The 21582-nt window shown below is 44.1% G+C and overlaps 1 protein-coding gene across 3 annotated transcripts in view; it reads right to left on the reverse strand.

The window, feature by feature from the left end:
* The window catches only part of OGDH (oxoglutarate dehydrogenase), a 1195521-nt gene that overhangs the window by 612530 nt on the left and 561409 nt on the right, over nt 1-21582 (reverse strand). For all 3 annotated transcript variants that reach the window (XM_044084237.1, XM_044084236.1, XM_044084238.1), the window contains one exon: nt 13038-13192. In XM_044084237.1, the coding sequence (XP_043940172.1) occupies nt 13038-13192 (155 nt within the window). The remainder of the gene's footprint in view (nt 1-13037; nt 13193-21582) is intronic.

The raw sequence follows: 21582 nt of genomic DNA on the forward strand, positions 1-21582 counted from the left end.
GGGGTCAAGGAGAAGAACCTTTGCACCGTGTTTAGTGGTGTTGCAAATAGATCGCAGCACGGCGTTCCCCATCTCCTGAAAACCTGAGCTGCTACTGTTTCGTTTAGGGACCACTCGTGAGGAGAGAGAATTGTCCTGCTCAATTTGTCTGCCAATATATTTGATTTCCCCGGAATGTGGGTCACTACCAAGAAGCGGTTGGTAGCTACAGCCCATTCCCACACCCTCATAGCCTTTCTGCAAAGGGGGTAAGATCTGGTCCCTCCTTGTTTGTTCAGATACCAGACCACCGACATGTTGTCTGTGTGGATGGCGATGATGCCCTGAGGAAGAAACTTGTGTAAGGCCTGTAGGGATAGAAGTACAGCCCTCATCTCCAACACATTGATGTGGAGAAGAGCTTCGTCTGGAAGCCAGGAGCCCTGAACTAACCTGCCCAGACAATGCCCCCCCCACCCTATCTGGGAGGCATCTGTCGTCAGGGTAACCACTGGAGAGGGAATAACAAAGGGGCTTCCTTGATTTAGATTGGATGTCTGAAGCCACCAGCGAAGGTCCCGTTTGCATGTTTCCGTAATCATGATGTGATGATTGAGGGGAAGATCCTGAAAGGACCACTGAGTTGACAATAGCCACTGAAGAATCCTCATGTGCAATCTTGCCAGAGGAACTAAAAGAACCGTGGCAGACATTGAACCTAAAACTTGTAGAACCATCCTGGCTGGGGCTTTGGATCTTGAAATCAGAGCTTGAACTTGGCCCTGTAAAGTTTGGATCCTTTCGGCAGGAAGAAAAACGCGCATCAATTTTGAGTCTATCTCTGCTCCTATGAACCTTATGCGCTGAGAGGGCAGCAAGACAGACTTTGATCAATTGAATGTAATCCCCAGGGTAGCACCCAAAGAGATGGTGGCTTTGAGGTTGTCCATTAGTAGATGCCTGGTGGTGGCAGTCAGGAGCCAGTCGTCCAGATAGGGAAACACTTGGAATCCAAGACTTCTCAGGTGAGCCGTCACTACTGCCAAACACTTGGTGAACACCCTGGGGGCTGTGGTGAGACCAAAGGGCAGAGCACAAAATTGGTAATGACTGACTCCCAGGCTGAAGCGCAGATACCTCCTGGACGCCTGATGTATCGGTATGTGATAATAGGCGTCCTTGAGGTCTATGGAGCACATCCAAACATCCTTCTCCAACAATGGGAGAATGGATTGTAACGTGACCATTCGAATTTGGATTTCGTGACGGATTGGTTCAGTCTGCTGAGATCCAATATTGGTCTCAGGTCCCCTGTCTTTTGGCACTAAAAGAACCTGGAGTAATTTTCGGATCCGATCTGGTCTGTGGGGACCGGTTGGATGACTCCTTTTACTAGCAGCTTTAAAGCTTCTGCGGCTGCAATTTCCCTTTGACTGGGTGGTGGGTCCGGGATTTTTTTGGACGGTGGTGGTGAGTATGTGAATGGGATGGTGTAACCTCCGGCCATGATCCGAAGCACCCATCTGTCCTGAGTGATTGACTCCCAGGCTTTTAGGTGCTTGGCAAAACGACACCCGACTGGCTCCGGAGCAGCACAGCCGGGCAATCCCTCATGATGTGTGGGAGGCTGAAGAGCCACGAAAGGACTCGCGGTCTCCAATTGCGGGGCCCTCTGCCGCCTCTGGGACGGCGTCTCCCAGAAAAATTTCCCCGTCCTCTGCCTCTGGAAGGGGAATCTTCCTGCTGAGAAAAAAACTTACGTGATTTCCGGAACCACATCTTCCCCCCTCCTTTGGCCTTGGGATAAGGCCGAAAGGGAGTGGAATAACGGGCACCTACGGCAGATAAAGTTTTTCCCTCTTGCTCACAGTGGGTAAGGGTGTCTTTAATCTTGGGTCCAAACAAAGAGGACCCATCAAAGGGAGCGTCGGCGAAGGAAGACTTGAAGGCCTCCGCAAACTGACACAAGCGGAGCCAGGCTTGTCTCCGTAGAGCCACGCCTGTGCCTGCCGCTCTACCCGCCCCTTCGGCCGCATAGGAAATGAGCCTCATGGACGAGTTAGAAATTGACGTAAGGATAGCCAACTGAGAGCTAACCGACTGGGCTAGCTGCTCAGGTAGGTTACCCGAGAGGGAATCTGACAGCTCCTTGACCAGATCCCTCTGAAGCCTGGTAAAATGTGCCAAATAATTCAGAGACCTTAAGGTAAAGGCCGCTGAAGTCAGGGTGCTTCCGTACCTGTCCATGCTCCTAGACTCCTTATTAGGAGGATGGACGGACGTTGAAGCCTCTGCCACGTCCTGTTGTGTAGCAGATGCCACCACCATGGCATCTACAGCCACGCCTTTAGTGAGGAACTCCTTCACGGGTGGGGCAGACAAAAATTTATTAGGACGAGAAAGGACTGGTTCCACGGTATCTGGATGTTCCCACGCCCAACGACAAACTAAATCCAGAAGCTCGTCGAAGGGCGGAGACACCCAGGAGGCGGAGGGCTGAGCCCCAAAGGCCTTGAGGAGCACTGACTCATCAGCAGAGGGGGTTTGGATATCCAGCCGCCTCGTTGTTTGAGGATCTCTAAGATGTCTGCAAATGAGACATCATCCGAGGGCGACTGGGACCCCTCCGCATCATCAAGATCAGTGTCGATGTAATAGACTCGGGGAGTCCACGTGCTTCCTCTTGCACGATCTCTTCCTCGGGGTTCCTCCGAAGACAACTCCGAAGAACCCTCAGGAGGAGGGAACCCCAATGGGGTAACCTCAGGCCCAGGGGCTCCGCTGCCTACGGACAGGGAACTGCCAAAGACCCAGTCTCCACGCCCAGGGAAGGTGCCGGTAAAGCCGGAGAGGTGGCGAAGACTTGGCCAAGGCACTCCTCATAGCCCTGAAAGCCGGACCCCCAGAATCCTGGGAGTGTCCAGTCTCGAGCCATGATAGCAGACGGCAATCCCGCAGCGAAGCACCGAGAGGGAGGCTCGGAACCGAAAGCATAGGTCCCGAAACATCACCCCGGTCCAGCCGAAGAAGTCCGTGTACCAAACTCGGACCCGAAGGCCCGGTTGGAGTAAGGGTCGGAGCCGACCCTAAGATCTCCACCGGCTCCAACAGCATCTGCTCCGATGGAGCCAAGCGGTCGGAGGAGGAACAGCCATGGGATGGGCATGGGCTATCGGCTCCAAAGCCAACTGGGTCGGAGCGAAACAAATTTTGAAAGACTGGGGACTGGAACAGTCTTTGGAGCACCCTGTCTATATCCGAATCCGACATCCTCGAGGACTTAGAGGATACTGAACGGGTTCGAGAAGTCCTCTCCAACGGCCCCAAAGGACTAGGGGACCGGCTCCGAGGCGACTCGATGATTATCGGCGCCGAGGGAATACCCACAGTAGTTTCCATCGGTGCCGAGGAGGACTTCGGCGCCGAGGAGGAAGTGTCTGAGCGGGCAACCCTAGTCGGCTCCGAGACCAGTGGAGCCGACGAAGGTGACCCGCCTCTCGATGCCCCAGCCATCGGCTCCGAAGCCCGAGGAGTCGAGACTGGTGGCATCGAGGCAGACCGTTCCGCCCTCGGCTCCGAAGTCCTTGGAGCGAAGGAGAAGCCTGCCTATGTCTTTTGGCAGCGGATCCGACGGACTGGTCGGAGCCGACGCCTTCTTCTTTTGGTTGGAGAAGGAGAGGATGCTAGAGCTTCTTCGAAGGAGGGTTTGATTAAGCCTTTAAGAATAAGCTTATTTTTCCTCTCCTGGAGGACCCTAGAGGAAAAAGCGTGACACACGCTGCATGACTCCTGTAAATGTTTTGCACCCAAACAATAAACACAGAGAGAGTGGTCATCTGTGATTGACATTTTAAAATTACATTTGGTGCATTTTTGAAGCCCGAAGGCCTAGGATTTTGAGACATTATGACCAAAATGCAGTAATTTTCTGACAGCAAGAACACACAATCCTAATTTAACTTTACTTAACTGACTCTACAAAAATCAGTTTACAACTGCTGGTTTAACAATCCGAACAACATCAAGGGGATATGAAATCCCAAAAGTTTGAGTGGGGTTAACTGACCGGGAAAGGCCCTACAGATAAAGGAGGCCTGAAATCAGAAACAACGCCCAATCACTCAACAAGTTTTCACAAAAAAAAAAAAAAAAAAAAAACTTCAATCACAACACAAAGCACAGAATAGCCGTTAAAACAGCTTTTTATGACAGGAAAAGCAATTTTCTGACAGAAAAAAGTAAGTAAAATTACTACTCAGCTCAGCCAGCTCGAGACCACGTCTTCGCTAGTTAGCGGCAAACGAGATCTGGGGGACTGGTAGTGGTGCATCCTGGGATATAGTAAGCTCAGCCAATAAGAGACTTCGCTCTTTGGCATAAGCGTGCCGAGTCGGAGCCGAGGGATCGGCTCCGAACCCATCAGTCAGAATGTAGGCGAGATAGGATCACATAACATCAACTAATCAGATCTGCGAAAAGATTTTGTTCTGTGTAAATAAAACCTCAGTTGCCTATGTACATCCAAGAAGTGTAACTTGTAGTCACCCCTATTTTGGAAATTTAGAAAGAAAACAGGAAGACTGATAGTTTGATTGATATTGGTTTCTGAAGCCACCTTGGGAAGAAAGGAAGGACTAGTGCACAGGGAAACCCTGTCCTTATGAAAAACCATGTAAGGAACTTTAATACCTTTAAGGAAGGTCTTGCAAAGTCTGGAAGAAGCTAGGGAAGCCATGTTTTCATTCCACATGGAAGTTAAAGATGGCAGCCAGTTGGACTTTAATGGTAGGAAAACTAGCACCTTGGTGAAAGATGCCCACTAGAAATGCCAGAAGAGCAGAAACCGGAGCTGTAAATGGATCTAGGTCCCACTGACAGGCCCATATAGTGAACCGTATCCACTTGTTACGATATATTTTTCTGGTAAAAGACTTGAGTCACCACCAACATGGTTTTAACCAGACAGGAAAAACCAGAAGCTCTAATTATTAATGGAACTGGAGCAGTCAAGCGGTGAGTTTCAGACTGTCTGGGTGAGGAATCCCTGAGGGATACGAAATGAGATCCGGAACTGGATCCAAGATCCATTGTGGAACAGCCAGATGAGACCAAAGGGAAGGAAACCAGACTTGGCGAGGCTAGAATGGGGCAATGAGGATTACTGTGCTCCCCAACCTGCAAACTCTCTGAAGAAACTTCGGAATGACTGGCAATGGGGGGGGGGGTAAAGCATAAAGATGACCAGGAGGCCAAGCATGAACCAGTGCATCTCTGAAGGCTTCCCCCTGAGGGGGGTTCAGAGCAAAGAACTAGCTGCATTTCTCATTGGAAGGAGATGTGAAGAGACTGCAGCAAGGTCAACCCCACTTGAGGAAGATCTGTACCACTACTGAAGGATTCAGAGACTACTCGTAAGGCATCAGAATAGTCTTGCTGTGCCTGTCCACCAGAATGTTGGACCTTCCCGGAATGTGCGTTGCCACCAGAAAGCGGCCGGTGGAAATCGCCCATTCCCACACTGTCATGACTTTGCAACAAAGGGGGTAAGGTCTGGTTCCACCCCGTTTGTTGATATACCAGACTACTGACATGTTGTCCGATTGAATAGGAATAGTCCCTAGAGGAAGATGGGCAGGAAGGGCCTGCACCGCTAGAAGAACCACCCTCATCTCCAGGACATTGATATGCAAATTGGTCTCTGAAGGGGACCACATGCCTTGAACTGTCCTGCCCCCCACCCCACCCTAGCTGGGAAGTGTCTGTGGTCACTGTGGTTGTGGGAAAGGATGGAAGAAAGGGACTTCCCTTGACAAGGTCTGGGGAGAGAATCCACCAGAAAAGAAAGTCTCTGCAAGCCCGGGATATATGGATCGGATGAGACAAAGGTAGCTCCAGTAGAGACCACTGAACTGCTAGTGTCCACTGGAGAACTCACATATGAAGTCGTGCAAAGTGTAGAAGATTGATTGTGGCTGCCATAGAACCCAGAGCCTGCAGAACTGTCTTCGCTGATGGAAGGCGAGTTTGAAGAATGCAAGAAACATGAAGTCTTAGATAGGTACACATTCATTTGTATGGTGTCTAGCCGAGCTCCAATAAAGTCTAAACTCTGGACTGGAGTCAGTGATGATTTGCTGAGATTGATAGTAATGCCCAGATTGTTCGCTAGTACAAAGATATAGTCCCTGGCCTGGCAAAGTAGAAGCTTGGTGGAGGCAGCAAGGAGCCAATCGTCCAGGTAGGGAGAGACCTGAATTCCCTGAAGTCTCAGGTGAGCTGCTACGACTGCCATTACTTTAGTAAACACCCTGGGGGCTGTGGTGAGACCAAAGGGTAGGGCCCTGAAAAGACAGTGATTGGCCCCCAGCCGGAAGCGAAGAAACCTGCGGGAGCACCTGTTCATCTTGATGTGATAGTACGTGTCCTGGAAGTCGATCGAGCACATCCAATCCTCTGCCTGCAGATAGGGCAGAACAGACTGAAGGGTGACCATCCGAAATTTCTCCTTGGCTACTGACAGGTTCAAGGTGGAGAGATCCAGAATGGGTCTTATGTTCCCAGTTTTCTTTGGCACTAAAAAGAACCTAGAATAAATGCCCGATCCGGATTGGTCTCGGGGGACGGGTTGGATGACTCGCTTTTTAGCAGCTTGTCTATTTCTAGCGCTGCTACCTCCCCTTTGCGCGGGTCGAACATCTGGGAGGTGTTTTGTTGGGAGAGGTGGATCCACAAAGGGAATAGAGTAACCTCTGGATATGATTTGCAACACCCAACGGTCTGTTGTTACGGACTCCCACTCCGTTGGGTGTAGTGAAAGTCTACCCCCAACTGCCTCCAGAGACGAACAGTCGGGCAGCCCCTCAGGGCTACTGCATGGCTCTGTCCGAGAATGATTCTAGAGACCCGAAGTTTCTCAGACCCCCCCCCCCACCTCTGGACTGATGTCCATCATATCCCCCCCTCTGCCTCTGGGGGAAGAAGAGTCCTGAGTGTCCCAGGAGAACTGCAATTTCTGCAACCACATCTTCTTTGTCCATCGCGAATTCCTAGAGAAAGATCTTTGAGGGGTGGAGAAGTGGATTCCAATGGTAGACAGTGTCTTCCCATCTTTCTCACTCTGGACCAGTGTCTCACACACGGACTTCCCAAACAGGGAAGAACCATCATAGGGGGCATTAGCAAAGGATGCCTTGAAGGGTTCCAAGAATTGACAAAGCCGGAGCCAGGCGTAGCACCTCATGGCAATGCCCGACCTGGCAGCCCTGGCGGCTCCCTCCGTACCATGGGAAAGGAGGCACATGGACGTGTTAGCTACTGCCTTAAGAGTGGCCATCCGCACAGAGAATGTCTTCTTGCCCTCCGGCGACATGGACTCCAAGGACGACTCAGTGACTTCGTTAACCAGGTCATGCTGCAGTCGAATGCAATGCGCAATATAATTCAGTGCCCTTATAAAAAAGGCTGCTGAAGCATACACACGCTGCCCCAAACGGTCCATGGTGCTGGACTCCCGGTCAGGAGGATGGACCGTAGAGCTCTCCTGTGCAAGCTCTTTCTTTGTGGCGGCTGCCACCTCAATAGCGTCTACTGGGGACCCTTTACTCCAGCTAGTCCCGTCTGGTAGGGGGCCAAGTATTTTGTCTGGACACTTGGGAATAGGCTCCACAGTGTCCGGTTCCTTCCATGCCTGAGATATTATGAGGTCCACAAGCGGGTCCGCGGGATTGGACTCCTAGGAGATAGATGGGCCTGTGCAGAATGCCTTTGGGACCACTGACTCATCCGGGGTTGACTTTTGGGTGGACTCCCCCCCCCCCCCACCCCCTTGGCGGAGGAGTTCATTGATGTCTCCCAAAGGAAACATCCTTGGAAGAGGAGGGAAGGTTCCCCCAGGTCACCCCCCCCCCCAAGTCAGTATCATCTGTGAGGTGACAGACTCTGGAGAGGAGTCCAGGTGCCTCCTTTTACATGTCCATTTGCGAGGAGTCTTCTCAGTGGGACTCTCTGGAAGGGACTCGCAAAACAAGCTGCTCTCAAATGGGAGCTCCCTGAGGCAAATCGAGCACAGACTGTCCCTGAGACGACAGGAGAGACGGGGCCATACCCAGAGTCGAGGGAGTCAAGAAAAAGTCTGAAAATGAAATGATCAGAGGTCTCGATGCACTCCAGAGGACCCTCTACACCATGTCAAAGGCAGAGGGAGAGCAGACATCCTGAGAAACGAGTAGAAGAGCTGCTCCCTTCGGATCCGATGGAGTCAGAGCCGAGACTGCAGGAGCCAAGATGCGGGAGCCAAGATGCCGAGAGGGAGACTGCGCTCCAACAAACTTGGAGCCGACAGCACCCCCTCAGATCTGATGCCTAGGCTACAGCTCCGAGAGCTCGGATCTGATCCAGTTGGAACAGACACACTCAAGGCAATGGCCGGCGTCGAGGTACAAGGTACCGTTGGCACCGACCCTCTGACCCTGAGGGCCCTCAGATCCAAAGACTCCAAAACGGATGGTCGGATTGGAAAAGGAGTTATAGGGGTGAAGAAAGGCTGCGAGCTCCCCGCTCTGGAGGGAGAGGGGGCCGGCAAGACTCCCATCTGGATCTGGGTGCAGATGAACTTCTGCATCATCCTGTCCATCTCGGCCTCACTAAGACTACAGACTGACCGGGAATATGAAGTTATCAACACCATCTGAGAGTGCCGGTGAGAGGAAGCCTTTAAAGGTGGTCTAGATATCCCTGGCTCCAGGCAGAACTTGGGTGAGTGGAGCTGAGGAACACTAGGCCTATTAGGGGTCTTAGCTTAAGCTGGAGGCCCTACTGGAGCCAAGCAGTTTGGAAACCTTTTTCTAGATTTGTCTTCTCTGCGTTTGTCTCCCTTCTCAGACCTTGTAGTGGGAGTTTGAGTCCTAGGGTCCTGGGGAGAAGCAGAAGTAGAAGCGACAGCTTAAGATGCTTTCAAAGCAGAATTTATGGGGACAGCTATCCCCAATAAAGGGAGCAAGCCCTTCATGATTAACTTAGCCCTCCTGTCCTTCAGGGCGGGCAGATTGAAGCCTGCGCAGATGGGGCAGGAGGTAAGTGGGCCATGCCCAAACACACTCTCAGCCATCTTCGGCCACAACAAAAACTCCACAAATCTCCACAGACACACACACACTTGCTCAAAGAGTAGAGGGAGCGGGAAAGCCAAAAGGAAAACTACTACTTACTTTACTTTTTTTTTTAACACAGAAAACACCAACGGACAATGCGGGTATAGGAAGGTTAAAGTTAAGAAAGGGAAGAACCTACTCTCATACCTGAAAGGGAAAATGTAGTAAATGTACCCAAAAAAGCCTGGAGCTGAATGTCTAGCTTTTCAGCAGCAAACGAGATCTGAGGGAAGGAAGGAGACAGGGGAGCATTATGGGTAAGGGAGGAGTTTGGAGCTCGGATCAGATGCTAGTGATGCGGCTGTCTCGAATCCGATTCGGATCCGAATACCCACAGGTTGAAGACCAAATGAAGTCAAGTACTTCAGATTTAACTTTTCAAAGAAAAAAAAAACATATTCCCCTTTATTTCACAGCAAACAGACTGAACTGTACACACCATCCAAAAATAAAGGAAGTCTACCCCTCCAGATAGATCCAGATAACCCAAATCAGTGGTTGCACAGACAAGCATTACCTACTTTAAAGCTACGATTAACCATACTAATGCACATATCCATCTGTAAGTGGGACAGTCTCTCATCTCATTTCTATCACCCCTGTCAGATGTGAACAACTTCTATACTTTCATTAAGCATTAACTTTTAGCCTGTGTAAAGTAAACTCTCAGTTAACCGGAACTCAAGCAACCAGAAAAAAAAAAAAAAAAATCAAAGAAATACAGTACAACTTTCATGTGTTGCACTTTCTGCCCACCCAGAAACATACCTTAGAGTTTTAGAGCTTTAAAAAGGAAGACAGGAATAAATTCCATGTCTCCCCAACCTAAGAACAAGTCAAACCAAATAAATAGTATAGGGTACAGTATTAGGCCTGTTTTTAATAGTAACTCTCAAGCAACCAGAAACTACAGTTATCTACCAATCCCCATGGGTGCCGATTAACTGAGAGTTTACTGTACCTGCTATCTTTAAATAAGCTGTGCACCATTACATTTACTAAAGTACTAAGGCTGTTGTGGAGACGAGCACTTGTATAACTATTTAGTTCTTCAAATTTCATTTGTTTTCACTGAACTGTTTGCTAATATCCCTTTAAATGTTAATTACATTGTGCATTTCTGATTTCACTCGGAATACTTGGTTTCACTATCTCTCCTACAAATATAATTTCAAATGTTAAATACATTGCACCTTACATCATGATTCTAATAGGTTTAAAAAATTAAAACAAATTATTTGCTTAAAAAACATGTACAGCATAAACTAAGCACATTAACTTTAACATCCACATCTATAAAAACAGGGAAAGTTATCTTTTAAATCTACACATATAATACTACCAACATATTTTATTAACTTTAACTTGTTTCTTTACAGCCTTTATCTTGCTACTGTATAAAGCCTGTATATTGTGCAACTCAAAAAAAAAGTACTCTCCTACTTTAATATCACTGACACTATAAAGCTAGTATATTGTGCAACTCAAAAAAAGTACTTTCCTACTTTAATATCACTGACACATACAGCAGTCTCTGATAAAATTCTCCCATCTCCAACATAACCTGACTGTGTACTGTACAGAATTACTTTACAAAATAACATGCACGTTTAAATCAGGAAATTTTTATAAAAATATTAACCGTAAAAACTTCTGCTTAAAAATTACTTCTTCAGTCCATTCATTACTCAGTGCACTGCTAAATACAAATGAAATAAACTTGAGTTTAAGATTTAAAGCTCTCTCTCACCAGTTTTACAGTCAACAAGCTTCCAGTCTTTCAACCACTGCTTACACAGCCACAGTTCACATGTCTAAACTGTGCCTGGGATTTAGAAGAAATTCCATCCACTCACAGAAACTTCACAGGCCAAATGCTGCAGTTTCCACGATCATGGGAAACGCTATTCAGAAACATATTTAAATACAGAAAGACTGAGCGTATTATCAGCTAATATGCATATCCCTGAATAGGGTGTAATTACTTCCAGTGCTAAACATACAGCATTTGTTGTCAGTAATTACACACTGTCAGTCCACATATCATGTTGGCACAAGTACCACCCTCATGCATTCTTCCACACACATGCATATATTCATACCACACACTCACAGTCACTCAGAAAGATACCCCCACTCTAGCACACTCACTGACACACAACCACCCATTCATACATACACACAACTCTCAATTGTCCCCAGTTTTACGGAATGTCCATGGTGTTACCTCATATTTTGCCCTGTCCCTCATATAATTTTTGAATCTCTGGTAAATCATTGTGTATTACTAAGTCAATGCCAGACAAGAGTTTTCATAATTTTTAGTTTGGAAAAAGCAACCTGATACAGACCTTGGTGACCAATGATTTGTTTAAGCAACCTGAAGTAAAATTAAAAAACATTTTAACATCAAACCGAATCGGATCATCAAAAACTCAGAATATCAAATGAGAAATACCTACACTGTGCAGGATCACAGTACATTGGGATTTTGCACTTTTCCCCACTGTAGTGTGACCTTACAGTTATTATACCATGACCCCCCCAAAACGTGCACGCTGATTGGCCAGCGTGCCCGTTGTAAATCGAGATATACTAATGGAAAAAGGTCCGGTTGCCCGGACTTTTTTCCATTAGTATAACTCGGTTTTTTAAAACACTGTCTCGCTATGTTAAAGGTTTTAACATCGAGAGACAGCTTTAAAATAAGCAACGGAGATCTCCGTTGCTTATTTTAAAGCTATCTCGCTATGTTAAACCCATTTAACATAGCGAGACAATGTTAAAAAACGGAGAAAGCAAGATCTCTGTTGCTTTTTGTGTCTCGCTATGTTAAATGAGTTTAACATAGCGAGACAGTTTAAAATAAGCAGCGGAGATGTCCGTTGCTTATTTTAAAACTGTCTCGCTATGTTAAACTCATTTAACATAGCGAGACTAAAAAGCAACAGAGATCTTGCTTTCTCCGTGCTGTCCACAACTCTGATGTACTGCGAGGCGCCAAAGCACATCAGAACTGCCGCGGATGCCAGACATCTGCGGAAGGGCAGTAAACAGGCATTATACTATGCCATTATTTAAGAAAAGTAACAGTTTCTTTTCTTAAATAATGTCATGGTATAATAGCAATAACCACCAAACCACGCCAACCGTGGGTAAATTTAGCATTACCCACACCCAGGCGTGGGTTATTGCTATAGTATACAAAATTAGCTGCTGGTGTGGTGTGTTAGTCGTCCCCCCCCCCCCCCTCAGAAAAAAAAAAGCAGAATTTGTGTTTGGTTAGGTTTTAGTGTTTTGGGATTTTGATGTTCCTGGTTCAATGCAATGCTCGCTGTTGTAAATGTCCAATGTTTAGAAAGGGATACATAAAAGTTTGTGTGCAGAGTACATTACAAAACCATCTCCATCCAGTCTGCGTCACCATACATAAAACTTAGCTCATACAATGGTATTTCTTTTATCATACTGCCTCTGTACAATACAGTTAAAATATGCATTTATATAAACTATGTATGCATAGTAACACGATTAAGTATGTAATAAATAGAACACCCCACGTCATGAATGCACATTTACACTGTGACATTAGAGAAAGACTCCAGATTTGAATGAAATTGCAACATAAGAAAATGCATAATTCTGTAAAAAAAAAAAAAATATATATCATGTTGGAGTAATAAATTTGTCATTCACTCCCAAATGTTATTTTTACCAAAATATGCTCTTGTCAATGAGGGAAAGAAGAGAACCAAAATCAATTCTTCAATAAAACTTGCACAGCACCAATACGTGCCTGCACATCATTAACTGCAAAAAAGTAACAATGGTGTAAAAAATTAAGGTTGTCTTACTAAGACGGCCTTCCATGAAATCCACACCTATACAAGAATTCTATAACCTTCTAACCTGGTAGAACGGACCAGTCTTGCCAGCAAAGTGCGCTTCTCTTCATCAGTGAACTGCATAATGCCTGGGGTCTCAAACTTTTCCCGAATCCACTGGCATTGTTCCAAGTCGTTGATGAACATGAATTCGACACCAATGTGCTGACAATATGCCATCTAACAAAAAAGGCAAAACAATGGAACAGGGATGGGCATGTGGCACTAACTCAAATAAAAATTTACAACTATCATTTCACTGCCCAAATACAATTCATATCTTGACATGTCTTTATGATAAAGGATTAATTAATGCATTAAAAATATGAGCCTTTTGCTGCATTCCAGTACTCTGGCTCAATGACCAGCTAGACCTTTTTCAAGGTCAGCTCACTGTCAACATATTTTTTCATCAACTCTACCACCATTATCAACATTGTAGTGTTTTGTAACTGTTGCAAACATCTTCCTGAATTAGTAGTAATTAAGCAGCTATTTTTCCCAATACAACTTATTATTGATGTGGAAGACATGAAGACGACTACAGTCACTGCTCTTACCAAGCATCACTCAACATTTTCCAACCAGAAGCACTACATGTAATGAAGGTCAAGCATTTCTAGACTAGGGGCTGTTATGGCAATGTTTGCTATTACCTATCCAGGTAACAGGTAATGTTTTACACTGTAAGACATGGAATCAGTACACAGGTACTTTAGATCAACCATTCTTGCCACATTAAGACATACGGCATGTTAACTCTGCCAAAAGCAATGAAATTGCTTCTTATTTAGCAAATGTTATAAAATGGTCATAAAATATCAGGATTTGCAGGCAGAAATGAGAGCAATGTGGAGAAAGATACCCAGACAGTTCCAATAGTAGTACCAGCAACAAATCTTATAAAAATAATCTACAATCGTATTTAAGTGAGTTACTAATACATGTAACTCCATATGAACTGCAGGAGGAGTCATTACTGAGCACATTGTGGGTGGTGCGAAGAGCACTTCTGGCTGACAAAGATTGAAACAATATTAATTTCATGAACTTCAATTACACTTCGACTTAGGAATGGGATCCATTCCCATCATGATATTAGAAACCCAAAAGATTTGGAGAAATTCAGTGAGGGGCACTATAAACTTGTATGCATTATGATACAATACGTGCATACACTTGCTGCATCATAGCAGACATGATTAGGAGTTTCTCTTGCATTCACATGTCTCATAGTATTTTCCTACAACAGTACTGGCTGTGGCAATTTGAACTTCCTCATATTTATTTATCTTATACAAATGCATACGACACTCTACAAAGCCTTTCACCCTTCCTACAGGAACTGAACTTTCCCAAAGATGTTGTATTCTTACTCTGCTTCCAGCTTTTAAATCTGGCAGCCTACTGCAGTTTCTACTGTATTTGTATTTGTCTCTGATCACAGGATCATAGGAGGTTACTAGCTAATGGCTCTGGGGCCCTTACAAGCTTAGCCAAGAGTTTATCCCCAAAAAAGAAACCTGTCAGCACCCGTCGCCCCTGTCAGTGAGGGACACAGGTGGCACCCCTGGGACAAATTTGTGGTATTCCATCCACTCATCGAGGTTGTTCTTGAAGAGGGTCAGCGAGGTATTCTGTTTGACAGGTATGGGAAGTCTATTCCAGAGATGGGGCAGCCTCTGGGAGAAAAACCTGCCTTTCCAGCAGGTTTTGACATTGCATATCAGATTTAGGCATTTTGAGCAGGTAATGACCGAGGAATTATACTTACAGATATGGAGCATCTCTAGTAGGGCAGGGTCCGATATTGCCTTGTAGACGAGACACAGATCACCTCTGAGCAATCTGTACGATACTGAACAGAGTGATAGTGATTTGAGCCTGCCTGCACTGGATAGGTGTTGGAGGCCATGGATTCTTTTTGTGAGGTATTTCCATGGACTTTCCAGTTGGTGCAGGTGTTTGGAGAGGTACATACCAAATGTGGTGTTACACTCAATAGTTGGCCTGAGGGAGGAGTAGAGAGGTAATAACCTCCATTTTTCTGGATGCAATCCTTTTACTTATGAGAGTAAACAAGTAAAAGGCTTTTCTGACCACTGCCACGACATGATGGTTGACTGTGAGATTGTTGTCAACCTGAGCACCTAGGTCTCTCACCACAGGTTGCATGCTTAGGGCGTTGCCGTTGATGCAATAATCAGCAGAGGCGGTGTTTTTGCCTAATGGTATGACAATACATTTTTTTGCATTTAACTTATGACCATGACTTTGAAACCAGTCATTTGTTGCTGTGAGACCCTCTTGCAGTATGTTAACATCATTTGAGAGTCAATAACAGCACCCAACTTACAGCCATCTGCAAACTTGGTCAGCCACAGGCCTTTTGTCTTGGTCTGGACCTGTGAGAAGTACATGCCAAACAGTAGGGGTCCCAGGACAGATCCCTGGGGAACACCACTAGTGACAGGTCTGCTGTCAGAGGTGGAGACACCTATTTTGACCTTGTGGGTCCTATCGGTGAGCCAGTTGGCCACCCACCTGATGACACAGGGATTTACAACAAGCTGCATTAGCTTTTCGATGATGCCAGAGTGGGGTATTGTGTTAAATGCGCTGGCCAAGTTAAGGTAAGCTGTATGTATGTAAACTTCGAATGAGACAGACCGATCTGATCTCACCAGGGAAAGAACATACTATGGGAATGGTGCAGTGGTCACCCATGTTGGTGAGAACAAAGTCCAGAATGTTATCTCCCCTTGTGGGGGATGAGATGTGCTGGTCTAGTGCATTAGACCTGATGAAGTCAAGGGATCGCTGGGTGACTGGATTAGTGCAGGAGTAGTTCACCCAGTCTATGGTGGGTAGTTGGAAGTCACCAAGGATCAGGATGTTAAGGGGTATCTTGAAAGAGTCAAGTAGGTCCAGGTAGGAGGACTGGGTGTCCCGAGTCATGGAGGAGGGTCCATAGATGGCTATGACTTGGATGGGTGCCTTGCCAACTGTCAGTTGCATTTGGAGCAATTCCTGTGCATCATGCTGGCAAACCAGTCTGGAGGTGTACCTGTCCTTAATGAAGATACAGATTCCACCACCCTTAGTCTTGCTGACTTCATTTTGGGGTCGTAATGTGTGAAATGGGGTACAGCCTGGTAAGACAGGGGTTCTCTCACCAGCCCCGAAGCAAGTTTCCGTGACCGCACAAACATCGGCATCTTCCACTTTAAAGAGAGCCTCCTGTGAGTGCATTTTCAGGTTAAGGCTCCTAGCATTAAGCAACATGACCTTCAATTTGCTTTTTGACAGATTTTTTTATGTTGGAAGACTTGTCTTTGGGACATAGCCTAAAAAAGGCACAATGGGGGAGGCAAGAGCCATGGCCAGGATCCGGAATCCCTTGTCTTTGGGACATAGCCTAAAAAAGGCACAATGGGGGAGGCAAGAGCCTTGGCCAGGATCCGGAATCCTAGGGGTGACAGATGAAGCCCATCTCTGGCAAAGCATCGAGGCTCGTCAACCATTTCTTCCCAGGCAGACAGATACTAGATCCCCTCGGAGAGGTGTCAGAAATTAGGCCAATTGTTGAAGTCAATCATTTTTTGTTGGTATTGTGGTATCACTCTTGGTTAAGGTACGATTGCTGCCTAGGGCTAGGGTCTTACCTGCCTGGGACACATACTCAGAGCACAATCATGTCTCACAGTCCAGGGAGGTAAATCTCAAGTTATTCACACCAACATGGACAATGACAGAGTTATATTTGTACCTGCTATGGAAAGACTTAAGTGCATTCATGATGTGGCAAATTCTGGAGCCTAGCAGACAACTGAAAGTGACCTTCTCCTTGTCGAGTCCTTGGTGAGGGGCACATCAGTGTGTCTCACAATTGAATCGCCAATGACTAGTGTGTTTGGTTTGCTGTTAGGCCTTATGGGCTGCATTGGTTTATTGTTATACCTTATGGGCCGCATTGGTTTATTGTTATACCTTATGGGCTGTGTTTGTGAGACACTGGTGTGTTGTCTGCCGTGTGTGATGTTTCTGGTGTCGTGATGATTTATTTCCAACATTTCTTTTACTCCAGCTCTGACTTTGTACCATGTATACAGAAAAGATGAAAAGCTTGGCTGCCAGATTTATATACAGACATTTGTTTCCTTTCCAATAATTATATTTATATACATACACACACATACACATGTATAAAATGCATTTCCTGGGCACATATGACAACAAGTCAGGCACACTAAGATGCCAGGGAATACTTGCAGGTCTGGTGCTACTCTTCCTACCAAATCACAGTAACATATCAAAACTGAATAATTCTTTGGCTTCCATTTTCAAGTCTTCCCACAAAACGTCTACATCTTCCCAGAAAGCTACATCCACTTGGGGAGAAATGGAGGATAAAGGCACTCAAGACACCTTATGTGAGTAGCTGCCAGCAACAAACACAAGAGTTTCCTTTCCATGGAATTTGCTTGCCACAAGTATACTCAGGGGACTTTTTCTAGGGATCAGATCAGAACTATTTCCAAATCACAGATTTAAACAAGAACTCATAATACAATGCAAGGAATCTGCTAAGTAGAAAAAAGCCCCCAAATGGCTACTTATCTAAGCTCTGAGCATCACTTGGAGGGTACTGACAGACTTCTGATCACACTGTAACAATAAAAGAACTAAAGCTCTGAAGGCAACAACAGTGACTTTCCCCTTCTATAGCAACAGTCCTACTGGCATATGTATTGTGGATCTACCAACCTCTGTCCAAACCAGTTCACTCCTCCCACCCCATCCCGCTGAACTGAGAATACATTCATTTTCCCAACTGTCAACGGGTCATCTTCCAGACAACTGCAACTCTGGACTGCTACCGGAAGGTTCTATTTAATAGCTGGAACTCTAGCAAGAACTTTCAGCCATATCTTAAGGTGACTGTCAGTATGCTTCATTTCTTGGAATATGTTCTGTCACCAGGGAAATGTAGTGATTGGTAACCCATTCTCAGAAGTAGAGCACTTCCCTGCAAGTTCAAACTCAAATTTATTACAATGTTCATCTACGAAGCACTTTAAATCAAACCATCACTAAAACGATGTAAAACAATTAATACAATCAAAATATTACCATAACTATAAAACGTGATGTAATTTCCTAAAATATGATCTTCAAAGAACAAGCAAAAATGGTTACAAAAATGCAAGAATGCAAAATACAACAGCTGATATTTAGTATAACAATGTTATATTAATTGTTATACGAAATAACATGTTTAAAATAAAAACTGATGTAACCCAGGAAAAGTCCAAACAGCTAACTTAATGTTCAGCAAACTGATCTGCACAAATCAATAACAGAATGATGGAAACACTACACTAACAAATCAGAAAAATTTTAGCAGGCAAAGCTAAGACTGTAAATCTTACATGAGTGTGTAATGTAAGAGTTAAAACTAACTGCCCCAAAGAACATTCAGCAATTCGCTACAAAATACAATCCAGGCACCAAAAACCCCAAAAAGCACATCAAAGAATGATTTTCTCCATTTTTCAAGACACAAGCAGTGAACAAATGGCATTCTCTTCCCATCATTCAATCCACTTCCACTAAAGCCCATATTAAAACAAGTCATTAACTGAAAAACACCCAGCTCTAACTGCTATCCTTCCTTCCACTACAACCAATCTAAGGAAGACCATTAAAAGGAAAGTACAGTCGAGCAAGTAAACTCACCATGCCAGGGGATGTTTAACTGCATCAACATTGCAGCAGCTTAAGCTATATGGGACGACCTGCCAAGGAATGGACCACATGACTAGCTTCCAAAGCTTAAGGGCACCTTCCACATGCCCTAACCACAGTACAACTCAGGGAAAGCAATATACGTAAGTGGCTAGGATGTCAAAATTTCAGATCTTTCTTGCCTCAGAACAGGCAGACTAAAACTCATGTAGAAAGTAACAGTAAGAATAAAAATCTCATACCACGGCATAAAAATGGCCAAAAACAAGAAGATGGTGAGAGGGTACAGTTATCCTAAGTTTGCTTACACAACTGTATTGCGTTTATCATTTGATCACTGTTCTTGTAGCCTAAGCTACACAGGATAAATACCAGAGCTTAGAAGGAAAGGGAGGAAAAAGGATCAGAGTCCACAAGTCTTGAAGAATGTCCTACCAAAGCCTGCAATGGTCCTAGAGAATCCAGTTTGCAGTAATTTGTAAAGATGTATACAGCTGAAATTTGCTGCCTCTATTATAATTGTAATCTACAACCCTATCCAAAAAGCCACAGAGGAAAGCCAGAACCACTGTAGAGTGGGCTTCAACTTTGCCAGGAAGTGCCTTTCTTCTGAAAGAACAAAAAAGCAATAGTATGAGATAGCTATTCAGAAATTCTGTTTTCACAGTGACTGCCTCTTTTCTTACCTTCACCAGGAAACAGTTGATCAGAAGTCGTGAAGGTTTAATGTTTTGTACGTGTAGTATCCGAGCTGCCTGCGAATACCCTTTGTATAAAATTCTCTCACTTATATTTTGCTTCAGGGAATAAAACATGAAGATGATCTGCCTGGCTTAGTGTACAATCTGAAGCAATCTAAGATATAAAAGATATAAAAAGAATGATTTGTTCTCAGCGTTACCCATATCTCTGCGAAAGATGAGATTGGGATGACTCACCACAACAGCCACAGATACTTATCTTGCAGATGTCAGAGAAATGTGTAACATGGTTTCCCAAGTAACTACTACAAATTGCCTTGTGAGCAGGTTCAAAAGGAGATATCACCAGGAACCGGATAGTTTTTAGAAAACTCTGCTTTAATTTGAACTTCACAAATAAAATGCGCACGAAAAAAAGAGTTTAAAATCACAAAATGCAGTCAAGCGCTTTCGCCCGGGCTCTCCCAGGCTTTTTCAAGACAGTGTTGTACTCAATGTGCATTCAATTTATACTTTTGTCACTTCCTTAGCCAATTATACAATTTAGTGTAATCTCATTGTTATATAGTTCTCTTATGTTTAAAGATATATACTTGGTATAAACAACAATTACAAAAATAGAGCATGGGAAATGGGAAATACATCAGCAGCAGCAAAAACAACCTATAAAAGACTTCCTAAATATTTTCTACCATCATTACTTTTTATATCATTTATATAATATTTAAATAGCATTTCATTTCATTGTATTACAATTGTATTGTAAGGGTCCCACTTAATTAAAAACTGTTTTTAAAAAATTCCTATTAAAATCACATTATGTTACTATACGATGAATACTAAAATTAATCATATAAATTTAAACATAACTATAAATGTAAATTTTGCATATTAAATATTCTTATGTGTAAAATAATCAACTTTAAAAAATCTTAATATTAATTAATCTTAATGAATTTATAAATCATAATATTGGATATAATAGTCAAAAAATTCTTTAAAATATAAATTAATACCTTCTTGCCATTGGATATACTGCTTCAAATCCTGTTTATAAGCATTTTAAATCCACTTTATTAGGACTGTGTTAAGTATTTACAAAACTGAATCCTTTCACATTAGTTTTAGTGGTCACCCCTGAATAGAAATGACCAGTTCATGAAGCTTGCATTCTTTAAAACCTTAGCATCTATATTGTAAACCATAATTGTTTGAAATACCTTCTATAATTTGGCCCTATGTAACTTAAGAGCACTGTTGATGCTGATTGCATCATTAAGCCCTGGTGGTCTTGTTGCGTTTAGTTTTATTTGCCACAACAGTTCTTTGTATTCCAGGGATGCTTCCCAGTCCCCCCCTCTTACATTATAAGAAACTTGTTCAAGGACTAAAAATTTTAAACACATGTTCTCACAAATTAAGGAGTGCTTATAAAATGCATTAGATTCTTTCTTATTTTTAATTTCATACATATGTTCGTGCACTCTGCTTTTTAAAACCCTTTCCGTTTTTCCCCACATAAAAACTCATACAGTGTTGGCAAATTCCCAGGTAAACTACTCCTTTTGAGTTGCAATTAAAATGCCCTGATGGGAACAAATTCATGTTTCTGGATTTTAAATAAATGCCTTTCTTGTCCAGAATATAACAACATTGACTACAAGCCTTACATTTGTAAGTTCCCCTAATCTGATGATTCTCATTATTGCTGGTTGGCATTTGCTTTTCTAGTAGTTCTTTAAGATTGCATTCCCTTCTTCTAACAAAATGTGGTCTGCTTGGGATATTTTTCTTCAGATCTTCATTAATAGAGAGAACTGGCCAACATTTGGCTATAATGCCCTCAATTTCTACACTATTCCTGTTGTATGTGCATAGAAAAGGTAAATTTTCTGTTTTGTCCCTACTTATATTACTGATATTTTGCTGGGTGGTTGTAACACCTAGTAATGGGGAAAATTGTGTGGACCTTTTTTGGGAAATTTCGTTAAATATAACCTCAAACATATTGTTTGGGTATCCTTTTTCTATAAAAAGATTTCTTAAATATTCACATTCTTTTTGGTATAATATATCAGTACTACAGATTCTTGATGGCCTCTTATAATTCCCCTTGTTTGG

The sequence above is a fragment of the Protopterus annectens genome, chromosome 9.part0 (assembly GCF_019279795.1).
Source record: "Protopterus annectens isolate FY-2018-M chromosome 9.part0, PAN1.0, whole genome shotgun sequence".
NCBI lineage: Eukaryota > Metazoa > Chordata > Ceratodontiformes > Protopteridae > Protopterus > Protopterus annectens.